Source organism: Oncorhynchus kisutch, linkage group LG20 (assembly GCF_002021735.2).
Source record: "Oncorhynchus kisutch isolate 150728-3 linkage group LG20, Okis_V2, whole genome shotgun sequence".
In the NCBI taxonomy this organism is placed as follows: Eukaryota; Metazoa; Chordata; class Actinopteri; order Salmoniformes; family Salmonidae; genus Oncorhynchus; species Oncorhynchus kisutch.
Genome location: NC_034193.2, coordinates 36,761,306 through 36,778,931, shown reverse-complemented (window position 1 = coordinate 36,778,931; position 17,626 = coordinate 36,761,306). Strand labels below are relative to the sequence as shown.

The 17,626-nt window shown below is 41.7% G+C and overlaps 1 protein-coding gene across 1 annotated transcript; it reads right to left on the bottom strand.

The window, feature by feature from the left end:
- Positions 1 to 6,068: 6,068 nt before the first annotated feature.
- On the bottom strand, positions 6,069 to 14,514 carry LOC109875493 (zinc finger protein 664-like). Its single transcript, XM_020467824.2, has 2 exons — positions 13,947 to 14,514; positions 6,069 to 10,046 (listed from the first exon to the last, which is right to left on the bottom strand). Exons 1-2 carry the CDS (start codon positions 14,275 to 14,277, stop codon positions 8,989 to 8,991), a joined length of 1,389 nt encoding a protein of 462 aa, XP_020323413.2. The 5' UTR covers positions 14,278 to 14,514; the 3' UTR covers positions 6,069 to 8,988.
- Between the last annotated feature and the right edge of the window lie 3,112 nt (positions 14,515 to 17,626).

Genomic DNA, 17,626 nt, shown 5'->3' with positions numbered 1-17,626 from the left:
AAAAGGGGTAAAAGTACAAGAAAATAATAATAATACGCTGGTACTGAAATTAGATGTTCGTTTTTCCACAATAATAAATCCATAATTAACCCCCAGGAAGAGTAGCTGCTTCCTTGGTAGGAACTAATGGGGATCCATAATAAACCCCAGGAAGAGTAGCTGCTGCCTTGGCAGGAACTAATGGGGATCCATAATAAACCCCAGGAAGAGTAGCTGCTGCCTTGGCAGGAACTAATGGGGATCCATAATAAACCCCAGGAAGAGTAGCTGCTGCCTTGGCAGGAACTAATGGGGATCCATAATAAACCCCAGGAAGAGTAGCTGCTGCCTTGGCAGGAACTACTGGGGATCCATAATAAACCCCAGGAAGTGTAGCTGCTGCCTTGGCAGGAACTAATGGGTCCATAGTAAACCCCAGGAAGAGTAGCTGCTGCCTTGGCAGGAACTAATGGGGATCCATAGTAAACCCCAGGAAGAGTAGCTGCTGCCTTGGCAGGAACCAATGGGGATCCATAATAAACCCCAGGAAGAGTAGCTGCTGCCTGCTGCCTTGTATTGTGAGATTTTGAGTGAAAACCTCCTTCCATCAGCAAGGGCATTGAAGATGAAACGTGGCGGGGTCTTCCAGCATGACAATGATCCCAAACACACCGCCCGGGCAACAAAGGAGTGGCTTTGTAAGAAGCATTTCAAGGTTCTGGAGTGGCCTAGCCAGTCTCCAGATCTCAACCCCATAGAAAATCTTGGAGGGAGTTGAAAGTCTGTGTTGCCCAGCAACAGCCCCAAAACATCGCTGCTCTAGAGGAGATCTGCATGGAGGAATGGGCCAAAATACCAGCAACAGTGTGTGAAAACCTGGTGAAGACTTACAGAAAACATTTGACCTCTTTCATTGCCAACAAAGGGTATATAACAAAGTATTGAGATAAACTTTTGTTATTGACCAAATACTTATTTTCCACCATAATTGGTGGGAGATGCTATGGTGACCAGCGAGCTGAGATAAGGGGGGACTTTACCTAGCAGGGTCTTGTAGATGACATGGAGCCAGTGGGTTTGGCGACGAGTATGAAGCGAATGATAACAATGATGATGATATGATAACAATAGAGTAATATATTTAATATGCCATATACTATTTTTTAACAGTTTCACTAATTAATTTTAATTAACTTAATCATTATGATTCAACATCAGTTCACCGTCTCACCTCATGCTGTATTGGAGCAGCAGCAGCTGACTGCCCGGTTCAACGTCAGTTCACCGTCTCACCTCATACTGTGTTGGAGGAGCAGCAGCTGACTGCCCAGTTCAACATCAGTTCACCGTCTCACCTCATACTGTATTGGAGGAGCAGCAGCTGACTGCCCAGTTCAACATCAGTTCACCGTCTCACCTCATACTGTATTGGAGCAGCAGCAGCTGACTTGATCGTTGATGCTAATCAGCATGTTTGAATCTCAGAGTAAATGGAGCCGACTACAACTCTAAAAATGAAGGGTTCAACTGGACTTGTTCCCAGATCCCTTTAAGAACCGTAGGGTTGTTGGTCAATGAAAAACAGCCCCAAAAGGTTATTCAAAGAACTTGTTAGAAGGTGGGTTCATCGAAGAACCTCCGTTGTTGCTGGACTTTGTTAACTAACTAACTAAGAACGGTGACCTGTCCAGACGAGATGTTACAACGAACTGAATCATCAATGGAGGTCTTCCTCTTTATATAGCCTGCTACAGCATGCAATACTATTAACTCACAAGGGGGCATAACGTTACATGTACAATACTATCCCATTTTGGAAACATTACATGTACAATACTATCCCATTTTGGAAATGTTACATGTACAATACTATCCCATTTTGGAAACGTTATATGGACAATACTATCCCATTTTGGAAACGTTACATGGACAATACTATCCCATTTTGGAAACGTTATATGGACAATACTATCCCAAGCTGTAGATGGGATTCAAATGTATAATGGTGTTAATACAATATCTGAACTACCTCTTTTGTATAAATGCCCTTCAGCAAAATGTTGCGTATAATCTTTAAAGTCAACCTGATAAAATATTGAACAATTTGTGTACAAAGATATCTTGAAATGTGATATTGGGCCTGTATGGCAGTATTGTTACTGTATGGCAGTACTGTATTGGCTAGTGCTTTCTCCAATATGTTCTTCTATTTTGCATTCAATTGTATGTCGATGCCATTTATCTTTCAATATTTATTTTATATATATATATTAATGCTTTTAAGACTATTCTTTGACACATTTTCTCGTCCTTTGAAATTCTTATAGGACAGAACATGGACACAATGCAATTGGGATCAAGAATAAGGTACAGATCTGTTGTAGGACAGCTGTATTTGAAGTGTACATTTAACCTACATAACAGTCAATACAAACTGAAATCTATTAGGATACAAATGTGTGCAAATGATCTTTTTAGATCTTCTCAGAAATTAATAAAGTCAATTGAATGGATATAGACAAAAAGAGAATTCAAGGACTAGCAGAGGTAGAGAGGCAAGGCAGGGGTGAGGACATCATCCTGCTATTTTGACAGTCCCTGAAGGACTATACAGAAGAGGTATTTGCTTTTATTCCTCCCTTTCTCTAATGTATTTTGTAATAAAATTAGCAAATGTAGTAAGATCATTGCTTTACTTTACTTGGACTGGAGAGCACAGCAGCGATTCTACTCTTGCCCAACCTCTTCAATGAGGACCCAAGGTATGCCTATGCACAAATCATATGTTTCTTCATAAACATAAGTGTGCATGCTTATATAAAACTACAGCTGAACATTTGTTATGTTCCTTGTTAATTGTATGTGTATTAATCTTTCCTTACTTTTGTTGACACAAATTTCACCGCTCTTCACTCCTTTACTGCACATCGGTGGAAATCCATTTCACCATGAGAGTGAAATCCCGCTGGCCTTTGATGGGGAGAACATCCACGTCCTCGAGGACGTCCCCATGGGACTTGGGTCTCTGCTAGGGCTGAATTTGTTACTTTCCCTTAAATTTCCCCAAAATGTCAGAAAAACACTTATGTTCTTAAGTTACTGTGTTCTGGGGAGAAGAGAAGTTGGGGTGAAGTTACCAGGGCAGGTCATAAAGATGGAAAACTTCCTAACATAACTAAGTGGATACGATATACACACTAAAGCTGAAAAATCTGTATTTAGCATCAAGTCTACAATGTTGTTAGTTTACCTATTATTCATTTTTAATGTAGGTTGTTTTTATTGTACATCATCATTTCTATTTGTTTTAAATGTCATTAAAAGCACCATACAAAGAAAATGTATTATTTATTATGGTCTGACATGTTTGCAGAAATGTTGCAATTTTGTAATGTGTTTTGTTTGGTAAATTGTTTTGTAAATATGAATTCACATTTGTGGTGCCACTAAATAAACAATGAATTATTTAAATCAATATTGTTATTATTATTATTAAAATATGTTTTTATAATGGAGGGAGGAGGGTGGACAGGGAGTTTAAAAAATGAACCCCAAAAGGTTATTTGATTAACCATTATAAGGGGTTCTTCAAAGAACTTATAGGGGTTCCCACAGAAGGTTCTTCAAATAACTTTTAGGGGTTCCCCCACAGTTTCAATTTGAAGAACCCCTAAAGGATACTCCAGGAACCTTTACTTTTTAGAGTGTATATTGAGTGTATATTGTATATTGATATATTGTCTGGGAGACATTTACATAGTTATACACAGCCCAATGGGATTGGGCCATAATTTGACGTTACCTGCTGAGTGGGCATGACCAAAGTTATTATATTTAGCTACACTTTGTAGTACATTTTTACACTATAATAAATCTTTCTGATGCCACATCGCCCGTTTTCAAAGGGAGTCGTTGGTTTTTAGGGGCAGTCGCTTTTTTAGCTTTTTTTTCAGCAGATGGCGATGTGCGTCTTTAATGTGATTCTGCCACTGTGACGTATAATCTTGTGGACGGGACGCTTCTTAAACATCAACAGCTAGTCACCCACCTTGGTTCACTCTAACTTTATGGAAAAAGGTTTATTCAATAAATCCAGCAACTCCTCTCATACTGGGAATAACACCCCCAGGTCATTAGGGCAGTTTTATTTCAAATGTAGTACCTGGACAGAGAAAGTCCAATAAGCGTTTTATAGTTTCATCCTTAGGGTAACTTACCCTAAAGTGGACACACTCCCATCAGTTTCTGAGACAACTGCCCAGACTTTGTAGACTGTTTAATAATGCTTAAACCTCATCTTTATCAAATGATCCATTAAAGATACCAACTCAAAACCTGTTCATCCACATATGGGTTGTTTAAATTGTATCTAATTATATTCCCAGTATTACTTGATCAAATCTCTAATAATCGATTATACACACATACATTCATCATATTTTAATATATTCACAGAATCCATATAAAACGTAAGAAATTATCAGGTTCTCACGACAACCATTCAATTTGCTTTTTCAAGGACTCTCCATAGCTAAGAAGCAGCTCTCCAAACATACTCCCAGCAGAATAAAGAAAATAACATTTGTTTCCCAGACAATGACCATGGGATCGTCAACGGTTCTCTAACCTCCCAGAGACCGCGGCAAAATCAAGCATCCCAGGAATTATAGACCTTCCGCTGCTTTCTAAAATATCATCCCACTTATTCTCCAAATGTCAATCATCTGATTAAGCATATTTCTATATGTTACTATCCAAACGTCAGATTAAGACTCCTTTCCACATTCACACAACTCTCATGTCGCAGTCACACAATGCTATTCCCAAACATACCTAATCAATTAGTTGTTTTTCAACAATATTTTAACCTGCAGGAATATTTTCACATTTCTATCTCATGGTTAGTTCCTAGGATAATACTACCCATACATCTACAACTTTCAATATTTCTAAAATGGGGTCCAGGTTTAAAACAATTACAGGTCTAAAACAATTACATGTTTAAATTAATTAAAAGTTTAAAATATTTACAGGTGCACCTTACTAGCTTATACTATATCATAAATAGTCTTCACTAGTTAACTAGAATCTGTGTTTCCATCCAGCTCACGCAGATAGCTGGCCCGGACCTCGTTACACCTCCAAGCTGCCCCCCTGACTCAGGAAAACACAGTCAGAGCCTACTGCCTCGGCCCGGTTTACACCTCCAAGGTGCCCCCTTCACAAAGGAATACACACTCATAGCCTACTGCATCGGCCCTGTTTACACCTCCAAGGTGCCCCCCTCACACAGAAATACACACTCAGAGCTGAAAAGGGAATTTATATGTTTAAAGTAATGACTAAGGACTCCACCATGAAATCATATAATTGTATGAAATGTGATAGTCATAATTCCATAATGTGTGTGACTAGACCATTGTGTCACTATGTAGTAATGTGAGAGTTGAGACAACAAAGGACAACAGGAAAGAGGCCCCTTCAAAGGTCCCTCTAATCTAGGGAGGACAGGAACGGCTAGAAACTGCCACGCTGGTAGAAAAGTGATTAACTGTGTGTGTGTGTGTGTGTGTGTGTGTGTGTGTGTGTGTGTGTGTGTGTGTAGGTGGGAGTTTTAATAGGACTGTTTGCATTTTTTACTTCAGAGCTCTCTGAATAAAGAATTAACATTTTGCAGTATCTGAGACTTTGCCTAATTCTTATTTTGAATCTGGGATTTACAACCTCGGGTGAATTGGTCAAAGCTATAAAATAGTTTGGTTAGAACATCGGGAGAAAATTCTCATGACAAGAGCCTACGAGGCTTTTCTAAAAACTCCACTTGTTTCGCTCCTTTCTTTTCTTTTTTTAAACTACGCTTGAGATGTGGTATCCACTCTGCTCGTTGCCTCTCAGATCAAAGGTGGGTCCATTTGCTCCGTTCCCGACGTGTCTCCCTGGGACACCAAATTAGAGGGATCCCTCGTGCACCATTTACCATCAGGAGTCATTTACCAGGTCGTCAGTCACCAAGTGAAGATTCACATCCCCATCGCGAAATGTGGTTGTTCATTTCTTTAATATCAATTGAGACAAACTTATCACACAAGTCAGAGTTATTCTTAAACTAAATCTTTATTCACTTAATATGGGAGCAGGGCAATACAACGCACACATATAAAGTGAATCAATTGAGTGCTCTACGATAATGATGGCTGGTTGACGAATCACCCCCAGATGAAAGTACAAAGGTCTTTTACAGCCAAGAAACACCCCTTTCAACCTACACGAACAACAGATGTATAGAACGGGTCACAAGGTTAAGATTTGTATGAAAGAGTTATAATTCTCAGCAGACAGTCTCTGCTATAAAAAGAGTACTCTTTGTGTAGAGACCAGGGGTCTGGCCCTTGGATCATCTCTCCCTGGTACCATATAGAATATTGACTCATGCTCTGGAATATGGTCTCTTTAGGTTTTCTCCCAGAGGCCCATCCTCAGTAGAACACAGACACAATAGTTATAAGAACCCTCTATTCTGTTGCATAAAACAACCATTTGATGCAATAAAAGTATTATAACATAATCTTGCAATTTTTGCTATCAGTGTCCACTGAAAGTTGACTAGTAATAACAACTGGGACATAAAAGTCCCCCACCATGAGACCCACTAAATCTGCCCAAGAAGAGGCAAACAAAAGAACTGGTGTAACACTTACTGACTAACGAGGTGATACCAATCAGTGCGACCTACGTGCTAATGAGCGAAATGTGCTAACGAGCTAGACGTGCTAAAGTCCAACCTCAAAACATAAATGGAAAAACCAAAGCCAGTAACACATTTCCCTTAAGAAAATAACAAATATATCCTACATTTTTGATGGAAAGGTTTGCACACCACCAAACACTTCCATTTCACATTATAATCAACTACAATGCTTCACCTTCTACAATATTAACATGGTGTCTACTGGCTGTCAACAATTAAAAACAATCAAATGTATTTCTAAATAATAATATATTATAGTATTATTTCTGACCTTTTTCTTTCTATAGAATCCTAAAGCTAATTTTGAAAAAAACTCCACTGTCTTCTAGAACTCTCGTCTTCCTAAAACTCACTAGCTTCTTGAACTCTCGTCTTCCTAAAACTCACTAGCTTCTAGAACTCTCGTCTTCCTAAAACTCACTAGCTTCTAGAACTCTCGTCTTCCTAAAACTCACTAGCTTCTAGAACTCTCGTCCCCTTGGAAAGAGCTCAAACAAAAATCATCTCCAATACGGAAAAACTTGCAGTCAAAATAAATTGTGATCCATGGCAACGCACATGCTAAACACAAAACTTTTTGACTACACCCCCCTGAAGACAATCAACAACCAAGTTGTCCTTACCACGGACATATCTGATTTCAAGAGGAAACTCATGCAATATCCGTAGTAACTTTCCACCTCACCGTGGAGCTTCTCTCTCTTTTCAGGGTTCACAAGGTAGGCATGTTGTTGGATCTGGGCCCAGTCCCCAATGTCATGCTCTAGTACATTTGGGTTGGCACATCTGAGAATGATATTATAAAAGCAGGATAACAATGTCAATATAATTGTACCCAAAAATTGTCAGTTGGTCGTATAAACAATTATGATTACTAAATGTAAATATGAACACCAAATGTACACCCCTTTGTTAATATGTATTGGCAATAATTAACTTAATGTTGAGGCATGGAATAATAAAACATGTATATTTTGTCAGGCTGGATGTTTGAAATATGAGGTGATTTGAGTCATGCTTCTTCAGTAGTGGAATAAAGACAATTAGCATTTAAATGTTGTCAAGAAATACTGGAGTGATGTAGGGTTGTTAATAAAATTGATTATAGACCAATTTATTATACTGTGTCTATGTGTATAGGTTACAAGTACGTTGAAATTAAGTTGTTTTCAAGTCATTGAAAAAACTACATTTTACTAGGTGGGATAGCCCAATGTCAAAACACAGTTTTAACATGTCCCAATCAATAACCAATATGCAGAAACAGTTTGTGATATATTCAAAACCTAAACGTAAAATGTGCAATATACACAAACATCTGCCACAATAATCATATTACTTGTATTTATTTAAACAAGCTCCTTATAAACTGCACAAGCACCAAAAACGCTGTTGTTTTGACAAGTAGCAATAAATCACTGATATCGATTAGGGGGGAAAATCAGGTTGTACATGCTGTTAAAACAAAGACAACTAAATAAAAAACACATGGAAATGGGAGATATCTTTTACCTCACTAGTTAGAGGACAACCTGCAGAAGACAGTCAGCTACATTTTGGAGTGATGCATTTAAATGTAGGGGTCGCTAAACAAAGGAACGCAACACTTATTGGTCATAACTCATCAATATCATTTTGAAATCAATTGTGCCGAGAGGAGGGAGATGAGGTTGCACGTCCTGTTAAAACTAACAGCTCAAAAACCACACGGAATCTGGGAATAATTGGAACATCCCTGGTTAGAGGACAATTTGTAGAAAACAGCTAGCTACATTTTGATTCAAGTTGGTCACCAACGTGGTAAGTGTAACGGAACACTTTTTTTGTTAGTCACTTTCTGTTAAATCATATAAATAGTACTCTTTCAATTCAGAGCCGGGATTTTTCCCGTGAGGCTAATAGCAATAGATGATACTTAAAACATTCTGCATTGTGACATCATTAAAATACAAGGCTAATAGTTAAAACATTCAATATTGTGACATTATTCCATTGATATCATGAAACATCTCCTTCATGTATTGTCTGATGTTTGATCAGAGATCTTTTATCAGAGCATCTCTTGTCACATTCACCACAGCTAAGAGATTTCTCTCCTGTGTGTGTTCTCTAGTGTGATACCAGGCTGTTTAGCCAAGTAACACCATTCACATATTGATTACAGCTATACGGTTTTTCTCCTGTGTGTGTTCTCTGGTGCAGCTTCAAAGTGTTTGATGTTGAAAAGCTTTTCCCACAATCTGAACAGTGGTGAAGCTTCTCTACTGTGAGTGTGTTCTCTCATGTACTATTAGGCTGCTTGACTGAGTAAAACTCTTCCCACATTGATTACAGCTATAAGGTTTCTCTCCTGTGTGTGTTCTCTGGTGTACAATCAGATTGCCAGATGTAACAAAACATTTCCCACATTGATCACAGCTAAAAGGTTTCTCTCCAGTGTGTGTTCTCTGGTGCACTATCAGGCAGCTTGACAAAGTAAAACTCTTCCCACATTGATCACAGCCATAAGGTTTCTCCCCAGTGTGTATTCTCTGGTGTGATTTCAGGTTGCTTTGCTGAGAAAAACGCTTTCCACATTGATCACAGCCATAAGGTTTCTCTCCTGTGTGTATTCTCTGGTGTGATTTTAGGTTGCTTTGCTGAGTAAAACTATTCCCACAGTGATCACAGCCAAAAGGCTTCTCTCCTGTGTGAATTCTTTGATGCATTTTAAGGTCTACTGAAGAGTTGAATCTCTTTCCACATTCAGAGCAGCAGTGAGATTTCCCTCCAGTGTGTATTCTCAGGTGAACTTTTAGTGAATCTGATCTTGAGAAACATTTCCCGCAGTCAGAGCAGCAGTAAGGTTTCTCTCCCGTGTGATTTCTCAGATGTATAATAAGTTCTGATGAAGATTTGCAACATTTCCCACAATTAGAGCAGCAGTGAGATTTATCACCTGTGTGAATTCTCTGGTGCAGTTTTAGTGAATCTGATCTTGAGAAATGTTTCCCACAGTCAGAGCAGCAGTAAGGTTTTTCTCCCGTGTGATTTCTCAGATGAATTTTAAGTTCTGATGAAGATTTGCAACATTTCCCACAATCAGAGCAGCAGTGAGATTTATCACCTGTGTGAATTCTCTGGTGTAGTTTAAGTGAATCTGATCTTGAGTAACTCTTCCCACAGTCAGAGCAGCAGTGAGATTTCTTCCCTGTGGATCTCTGCAGGTGTTTCTTGAGATGTTTTGATGTGGAGAGACTCTGCTCTGCATCGTGATGTTGTTGAGGCTCCCCAGAGGATCCACAATAGTCCCGTCTCTCTCCTGTGTGAACAAAAAAGTCTGACAGATGGTTAAAGGCCTACAACAACAGAAATCCACTGAGGTAAAAAGTGATGCACAGAGTGTACCCATGAAGTTGTACAACAATTGACGTCTGTTAAATTATTTGACAATTGCCCGAAGACAGGCAAGTGAGCAACAGTATATTTGTCATATATAGTCATATTTTGTATCCCTTTACATTAGTAGTAAAATCGATGATTGTAGGCTAGAAAAAAGTTAGTTGTTGAAATCCTAAGCGGTGTGCCAGATGACTTTTGGTGCCCAATATAGGCCCCTTTCTGCGTTTGATAAAATTTGCACATGAGGGCGATGTCCACGCAATTTGTTTGCAGAAACTCTTCCATGCTAATGAGGAAACCGCTGGTTATGGATGTAGTATATCTGCCTAGTTATACCAATACCATAGACATACAGTAGGACCCATAACTTCACCTAACAACAACATAGACCTTGGACTATATAGCATTTAATATTTCAGGTAAAACATGGAAACTAAAATGTCTTTGTCATTACATTTCATAATCTGATCAGCAGATAATGTTGTGAATAATCCCACAACTCTGTAATGTGTTGTCATTCTAAATGTCCTGAATAAAGGAAAATAGCTCTGTGTGTTGTACAATAGCCTATCCATCAAGGAACAGTTCTCTACACATTATGAGCTAAATATCTCCGTGTCCAAACAGTCTAACGAGACCCTACTGTAAATCAAGCAGACAAAAACACATTATAAACATCAAATTGTTAGGGATGTTGGATCCAACGTGGAGCACAGCCTAACTGTCTTTACCAGAGTAATGAATGAAGAAGCACTTTGGTTGTTGTTGCATGTAGTGATGTTTGTCATGTGACTGTCATTCAGAAAATGTTTTCCTGGATCAGCTGATCAATTTCAGATTTCCCCTTTAACACCACACACACACACACATCAGTCAAACACCTGCCTCTGTTAAAAACATAGTAACGGTACCTACAGTTAGAAGTCGGAAGTTTACATACACTTTAGCTAACTACATTTAAACTCAGTTATTCACAATTCCTGACATTTAATCATAGTAAAAATTCCCTGTCTCAGGTCAGTTAGGATCACCACTTTATTTTAAGAATGTGAAATGTCAGAATAATAGCAGAGAGAATGATTTATTTCAGCTTTATTTCTTTCATCACATTCAGTCAGAAAATTAAATACACTCAATTAGTATTTGTGAGCATTGCCTTTAAATTGTTTAACTTGGATCAAACGTTTCGGGTAGCCTTCCACAGGCTTACCACAATAAGTTGGGCGAATTTAGTCCCATTCCTCCTGACAGAGCTGGTGTAACTGAGTCAGGTTTGTAGGCCTCCTTGCTTTCAGTTCTGTACACAAAGTTTCTATAGGATTGAGGTCGGGGCTTTGTGATGGCCACTCCAATACCTTGACTTTGTTGTCCTTAAGCCATTTTGCCACAACTTTGGAAGTATGCTTGGGGCCAGCTGACATCAGCTATTTAGCCAACTAGCTATGGTCAGCGAACTGGAGCACTAACTACCGGAGACCAGTTAGAACCCAACTAAAACATGACTGCAGATCAAAAGAGCAGATACATACAGAATGATGGCATGGGGAAATCCCCAACATCCAAAATAGATAGATTCCAGATGTCAGTCAGCTATCGCGCTAGCAGTAAGCCAAGGTGGAAAAACATACAAAACTCCCGTAGTCTACTTCACAGAGATAATGCTGAAAAGTAGTGGTGGGGAACAACTTCCTGAAGCATTGACGCTTTCCAACCAATAGTGTCAAAAATTGTTTTATTACACAAAGCTTTAAGAATCACAGAATTTATAACAGCCAAATTATAAAATTATTATAGATGAAGTGCCACACCGTAGCACGTAGCAGCATAGCTTTTATGTCTTCTACTAAACCACTGGCCTTGTTAGAGAGCGTCAAAGTCCATGCTGCATTTTGGGTAAATGGTGACTGGCTGACTGATTTATAAATAATAATGAGTAGTTATTTATGATGCAAGGTGATTTGTAGATCAGTTAGTCTGCAGTTGCCTACACTGTTCTGAAATGAAGCTTCAGAAATCATTGATCACGTGCTGCTGATAAAGTGTTCCAGGCATCGGCATACTGCTTTGAAGTATACTGCTTAGCGATTTTGCCGCATGCCTCGTAGTTGTCGGTATCAAATGTAACATCCCTACCGAAAAGGTTTTAAAAAGAAAGGAGCAAACCGGTATGATTTTCTCTTTTGTTTTGAGCCCACAGCAAGAAGGCACCCGAGCCTACCGTGCTAATGAGTTCCCTCTAGATAACACAACTGTCGAGTTAGTTATCTGATTTCATTTCATATTTACGGTGTTGCTGTTATTAGTCAGCTAGCGGGCTGGTTAAGTGAGCATTAGCCTAGCTAGCTAACATCTCCGACCATGAGGTCACGAAGCTTGCTTCAAAGTTCAAGTAACAGACACATCTCAACATCAACAGTTCAGAGGACCATCAGGCCTTCATGGTCGATATTGCTGAAAAGAAACCACTTCTAAAGGACACCAATAATAAGAAGAGACTTGCTTGGGCCAAGAAACACGAACAATGGACATTAGACCAGTGGAAATCTGTCCTTTGGTCTGATGACCTGGCCTCCACAATCACCTGACCTCAACCCAATTGAGATGGTTTGCGATGAGTTGGACCGCAGAGTGAAGGAAAAGAAGCCAACAAGTGCTTAGCATATGTAGTAACTCCTTCAAGACTATTGAAAAAGCATTCCAGGTGAAGCTGGTTGAGAGAATGCAAAGAGAATTGCAAAGCTGTCATCAAGGCAAAGGGTGGCACCATTGAAGAATCTCAAATATATTTTGATTTGCTAAACACTTTTTTGGTTACTACATGATTCCATATGTGTTATTTCAGAGTTTTGATGTCTTCGCTACTATTCTACATTGTAGAAAATAGTCAAAAATAAAGTAAAACCCTTGAATGAGTAGGTGTCCTAACTTGACTGGTACTGTATGTACTAAATTTTGACTGGTGCCATTATTTTCTCATGCAATCACAGTAGGTTATATCCAATTGGTTTTTATCTCTCTAGGTCATGCCAGTAGGTTACAGTAGGTGGTATCTCTCTAGGTCATGCCGGTAGGTTACGGTAGGTTGTATCTCTCTAGGTCATGCCAGTAAGTTACAGTAGGTTATAACCAAGTGAGAAGAATTGTCAACGCATTGTGGAAAGTGTCGAATTTGGTCAACAACAAAATGAATGGCTTATTTGCTACGTGAGGTCTACTTGATCTAACAGAAGTTTCGTAATTCTTAAGTTGTTATGTAGACACGTGATATACCGACAACTTTGATAAAAACACTATAGGAGTTGTCTCCAGATCGCGATGCATATTCATGCTAGTAGCTTAGCATCTCTCTCCATTGAATACAGGTGGTTGACGACAACAACCCTCATAGAATATAAACAATAGATTACAATAATAAGACGAATCCACCAATCCAAAGAAAGGATAGGTGAGAGCTAGACAACCCGCAGTGCCGCTTTGTGGACAGCGACTCCCCTCGTTAGGACGGAGAGACATCTTGTCAGTATATCCATAATATTTGGTATAGCCAACCCAACTCTCGCATGGCACTATTGGGGGGCACGGTGCGTAGTAAATCATAACTACATGAAAATCACAACATGCCGTGCACCCCAGTCTGCTGTCAGCAGATAGACCCTTCTCAAATATATATGTTAACTCACTTTTTGGAAACGGAACGGAGAAAACAAGGGGTAGCTTGTTCTCTACGTCGTCGGATTCTATACATATCAGTCATCATCCTGGGGCCCTCCGTTGAAGAGGTACTGACGAGCCAACTCCGAATATCCAAAGTTAAAAACAAATTTAAGGCGGAACTTACTGGTTTTAATCAGATCTCCTATCACCTCCTCTTCATCTTTCAATGTGACAGTAATCTCCCCTTCCTTCTTCACTCCAAAAACTGCATCCTCGTCTTTCTCTTCCTCCTCTTCTTTTACTGTAACATCCTCCTCTTTCACTCTGAACGCATTTCCCTCTTTCTCTGTAACAGCATCACCCTCTACTTCTTGTTTAACTGTGACATCCTCCTCTTTCACGACAATGTTCAGCCCCAGAGCTTCTTTCTCCGTCCAGCAGACCTCCTCTTCTTTAACAGGAGGAGAGTAGTTTAGGGAGCTCATGTTCGGGGATGTTAGGTAGCTAGCTATCATTAGCGACAAGGCTAGTGCTAACTTAACCAGCAAGCTACTATAGCTGACTAATACAAAATAACGTAATATTCAATTAAATAGGTTAACAAGTAGATACGACAGAAGTGTGTCTAAAACACAGTAGCTAATATACACCGAAAGCGTATAAATAGCTGGAATCTTTCGGCTATGTTGGCTAGCAAGCTACCGAGGTGGTTGACGAGCTGTTTCTGAAGAACCGTCCACTAGATTATACGTCACGCTGGCAGCGTCGCCTGAAAGACGCACATCGCCGTCTGCTGACTGGAGGGGAAACGCATTTGAGGATCATCCCCGAACATGAGCTCCCTAAACTAACATCTGCTAAACAAGTGTATGTGACAAATAAAATGTGATTTGATGTATATAGGTCTGGTGTTGGTCATTCTACACTCTGTGTTCTACTACCCAGGTCTGGGGTTGGAGATCATTCCACACTCTGTGTTCTACTACCCAGGTCTGGTGATGCAGGCCATTCTACACTTTGTGGATCTCCTGCATGTATTTTCTGATGTTTAATCAGACCACTTGAATGAGAGTATCTGTTGTCACATTGATCACAGCTATAAGGCTTCTCTCCTGTGTGTCTAAGCTCAAGTTGGGTACTGAGGTACCGTAGTAACCTCTTAGCTGAAAGTCGAAGGCCGGAGGGCTGTAAAAAGGTTTTTGGGGGGCTAACGATTCTCAGACGTTTTTGCTTTTCTTTTCAGTTGTACCTTTTTTGGAAGAGAGCGGGAATGCAGATGGCGCAAAATTCTTCAAATAGGTTGGTCCCTGGGATTAGGCTGGCGAATACGGTTCGCTTTGCGTGGAAGGACAAGGAGATGGAGCCATTCGGATGTGAAACTTTTCGAAGGACTGTCTTGATGTGGATCCTTAAACTGACAGGGAAGGATGGGAACTTATGATGTGGCTTTACACACAGAAGAAAAACACGACGAGATCCTGAAAGAGGTGAGAGAAGTGGGAGGTGCGAAGCCGATGTGCCACTACGAGGTAACCAGCTTGGCAAAAAACAACAAAAACAATTTCAGGATTGTAACTGTGAACATTTATAGCCTGTACGTCAAGGACAAGGAGGTGAGGGCCTTTCTGGGGAGATACATGGATGACATCTCCTCAGCAAGGCACCTCAAGGACTCCCTGGGTTTTTGGAACGGGAGGAGAGACTTCCAGGCCCTCCTCAGGGAGGACCCAAAGGGACTGGGCGGCTACCTTCATCCTCCAGCTATGTTCTCCCTGGGGGCTGACAGGGGGACATTGTTTTAAGCACGTCAGCCCCCTGTCTGGCCTACGGCCACATCCTAGATTTTGTGGATCTGGAGAGCACGAGGCGAAGGACTGTGACGAGCTCAAGGCGTGCCACGGGTGTGGCTCGTCAGCACACCTGTGGCAGGAATGCCCGGCTCGTCAAAGGTCATATGTGTCTGCGGCTGGGGGGGGGGGGGGGGGGGGGGGAGCAGGAGCGAGGGATGGGGAAAGAAGAGGAAGGGGAGGAGGCCCAGAGGGGATGGCCTCACGGAAGGAGGAGGAGCAAAGAGCATCAGCAGGAGGAGAGGGGGACAGAGAAGGCACGGGAGCAGCAGAACCGGGAGGAGAGGAGGGAAAAGAGGCAGAAGGAAGCAAGGGACTGGAGGAGCCAGAGAGAGCAGCAATGGAGGGAGAGGTGGTGGAGAAGGAGTCGGTGGCAGGACCAGTGGAGGAGGGGGGAGAGGGAGTGGGGGGACAGCAGAATGCTGAGTGTCCTCGTGGAAGAGATGGGGGAATGGTGGAGGATCTTGCGGGGAGGGGGGGTGGTGTCTCCCTGTTACCGCCATTGCCCCTCAACTCCTGGAGGAGCTTGATACACCAAGCACGGTTCAGGGCTGGTCAACTGAGGGGGGGAGGGGTCGCAGTTCCTGTTTGGGGACACAGGCTCCCCCACTCTCTAACCAACCAGATACGGGGCTGGGGAAGTGGAGGAGTTTGGTGGTCAACCCAGGATGCAGGGCACTCAGGAGCCAAACACCATTCCTGCATCCTGGGTCCACCGTCCCTGCCGGTGGAGATGGAGCAAGGGAGCATCGGGTGAGACTCCTGTTTGTTTGTTTTGGGGGGGGGGGGGGGGTAGATCCACAGCCCTGAAGGCGCAACTCGGGGAGCTGTAGGAGCGGAAGGCTCGAACTTTCCTGGAGCGTGCGCATAGTGGGTTTTTAGAACACAACAAGACTTGTTGCGTTAAGTTGACGCAGTACGCAGATGACATGTCCTTTCTGCTTTGCAAGGACTCGTGCCTGACAAGGTCTCTAGCGATTTTTGGGGACTTCACCCGAGTGTCGGGAGCTGTGCTTAACCACGCCAAGTCTTCTGTGAAGTTTTTGGGATGATGGCGTGGTAGGACGGATGTGCCCGGGGGGTTCTCTCTCTGTAATGGGGCCCTGAGAATGCTGAGACCATTGCTCAGCCAGTAATACACTCTGGTTACTTCCTGCGGCTGTTCTTCTCATATCAGGTGAAAAGCGTAATGGTGTGGTCTAACACGGGTCCTCGGATGGAGCAGCTGCCGTGGCACTTTGGTCATGAGGTCAGACAGGGAGGGTGTACGGCGCCTGTAGTGGGCATCTCGGCAGTGGTCTGGGAGGGAGTGCAAGCGCGGGGTCTGGACAACAGGCTCAGGGACCTGAATTGGTTGAGCCGTCTACAAGTGCTTGCCAGTACGTTCCATCATGTACAGGCATAGCTTGGCTCGATCCCCCACCTGTCCAAGACCATCTTGTGGCGGGGAGGAGACACCTTTTGGGACTGTGCCTTTGCCGGAGTAGTATGGCCATGGCTGTTGTTACGTGGGTGAAAGGAAGGGCTAGGGTAGAGAGAGGTGTAGGGAGAGTGAGGGGGGACGGTCAGGGACAGGTTTCTGCTCTGGCTTCTCATAAGCCTCTTTAAACAGGGGCTGTGGGAAGCCAGGTGGGACATGGTAAAGACAGGGAGAGATTGGGGGGTGGAGGGGATAGTGAAGAAAATGGAAGTACGAGAATGGAGGTACGAGTAAAACATGAAATATTATTTCCTGATTGTAAAAAAAAATCCCCACTCCAATCAACTAGTCTCTAACCAGAATAACATGAGTTGTGACCTTCAGACTGTTAGACTGTCAGTCCATAAGCATATTCAGCTACTTAGCTGTCATGTATTGTCATGTTATGCTCACTATACGAAATCCTGAATGTATTGAAATGCCTGGAGGGGATGTGTTAATTCATAACCCACCATTTATACCTGTTAGTTCACAACCCATCATTTATACCTGTTAGTTCATAACACATCATTTATACCTGTTAATTCACAGCCCATC

Coding starts and splice junctions, on each gene's coding strand:
- LOC109875493 (XM_020467824.2), bottom strand. CDS start 14,277: ATGATAGCTAGCTACCTAACATCCCCGAACATGAGCTCCCTAAACTAC. Junction 10,047..13,946: donor AGGAGATCTGATTAAAACCA/GTAAGTTCCGCC, acceptor ACCATCTGTCAG/ACTTTTTTGTTCACACAGGA.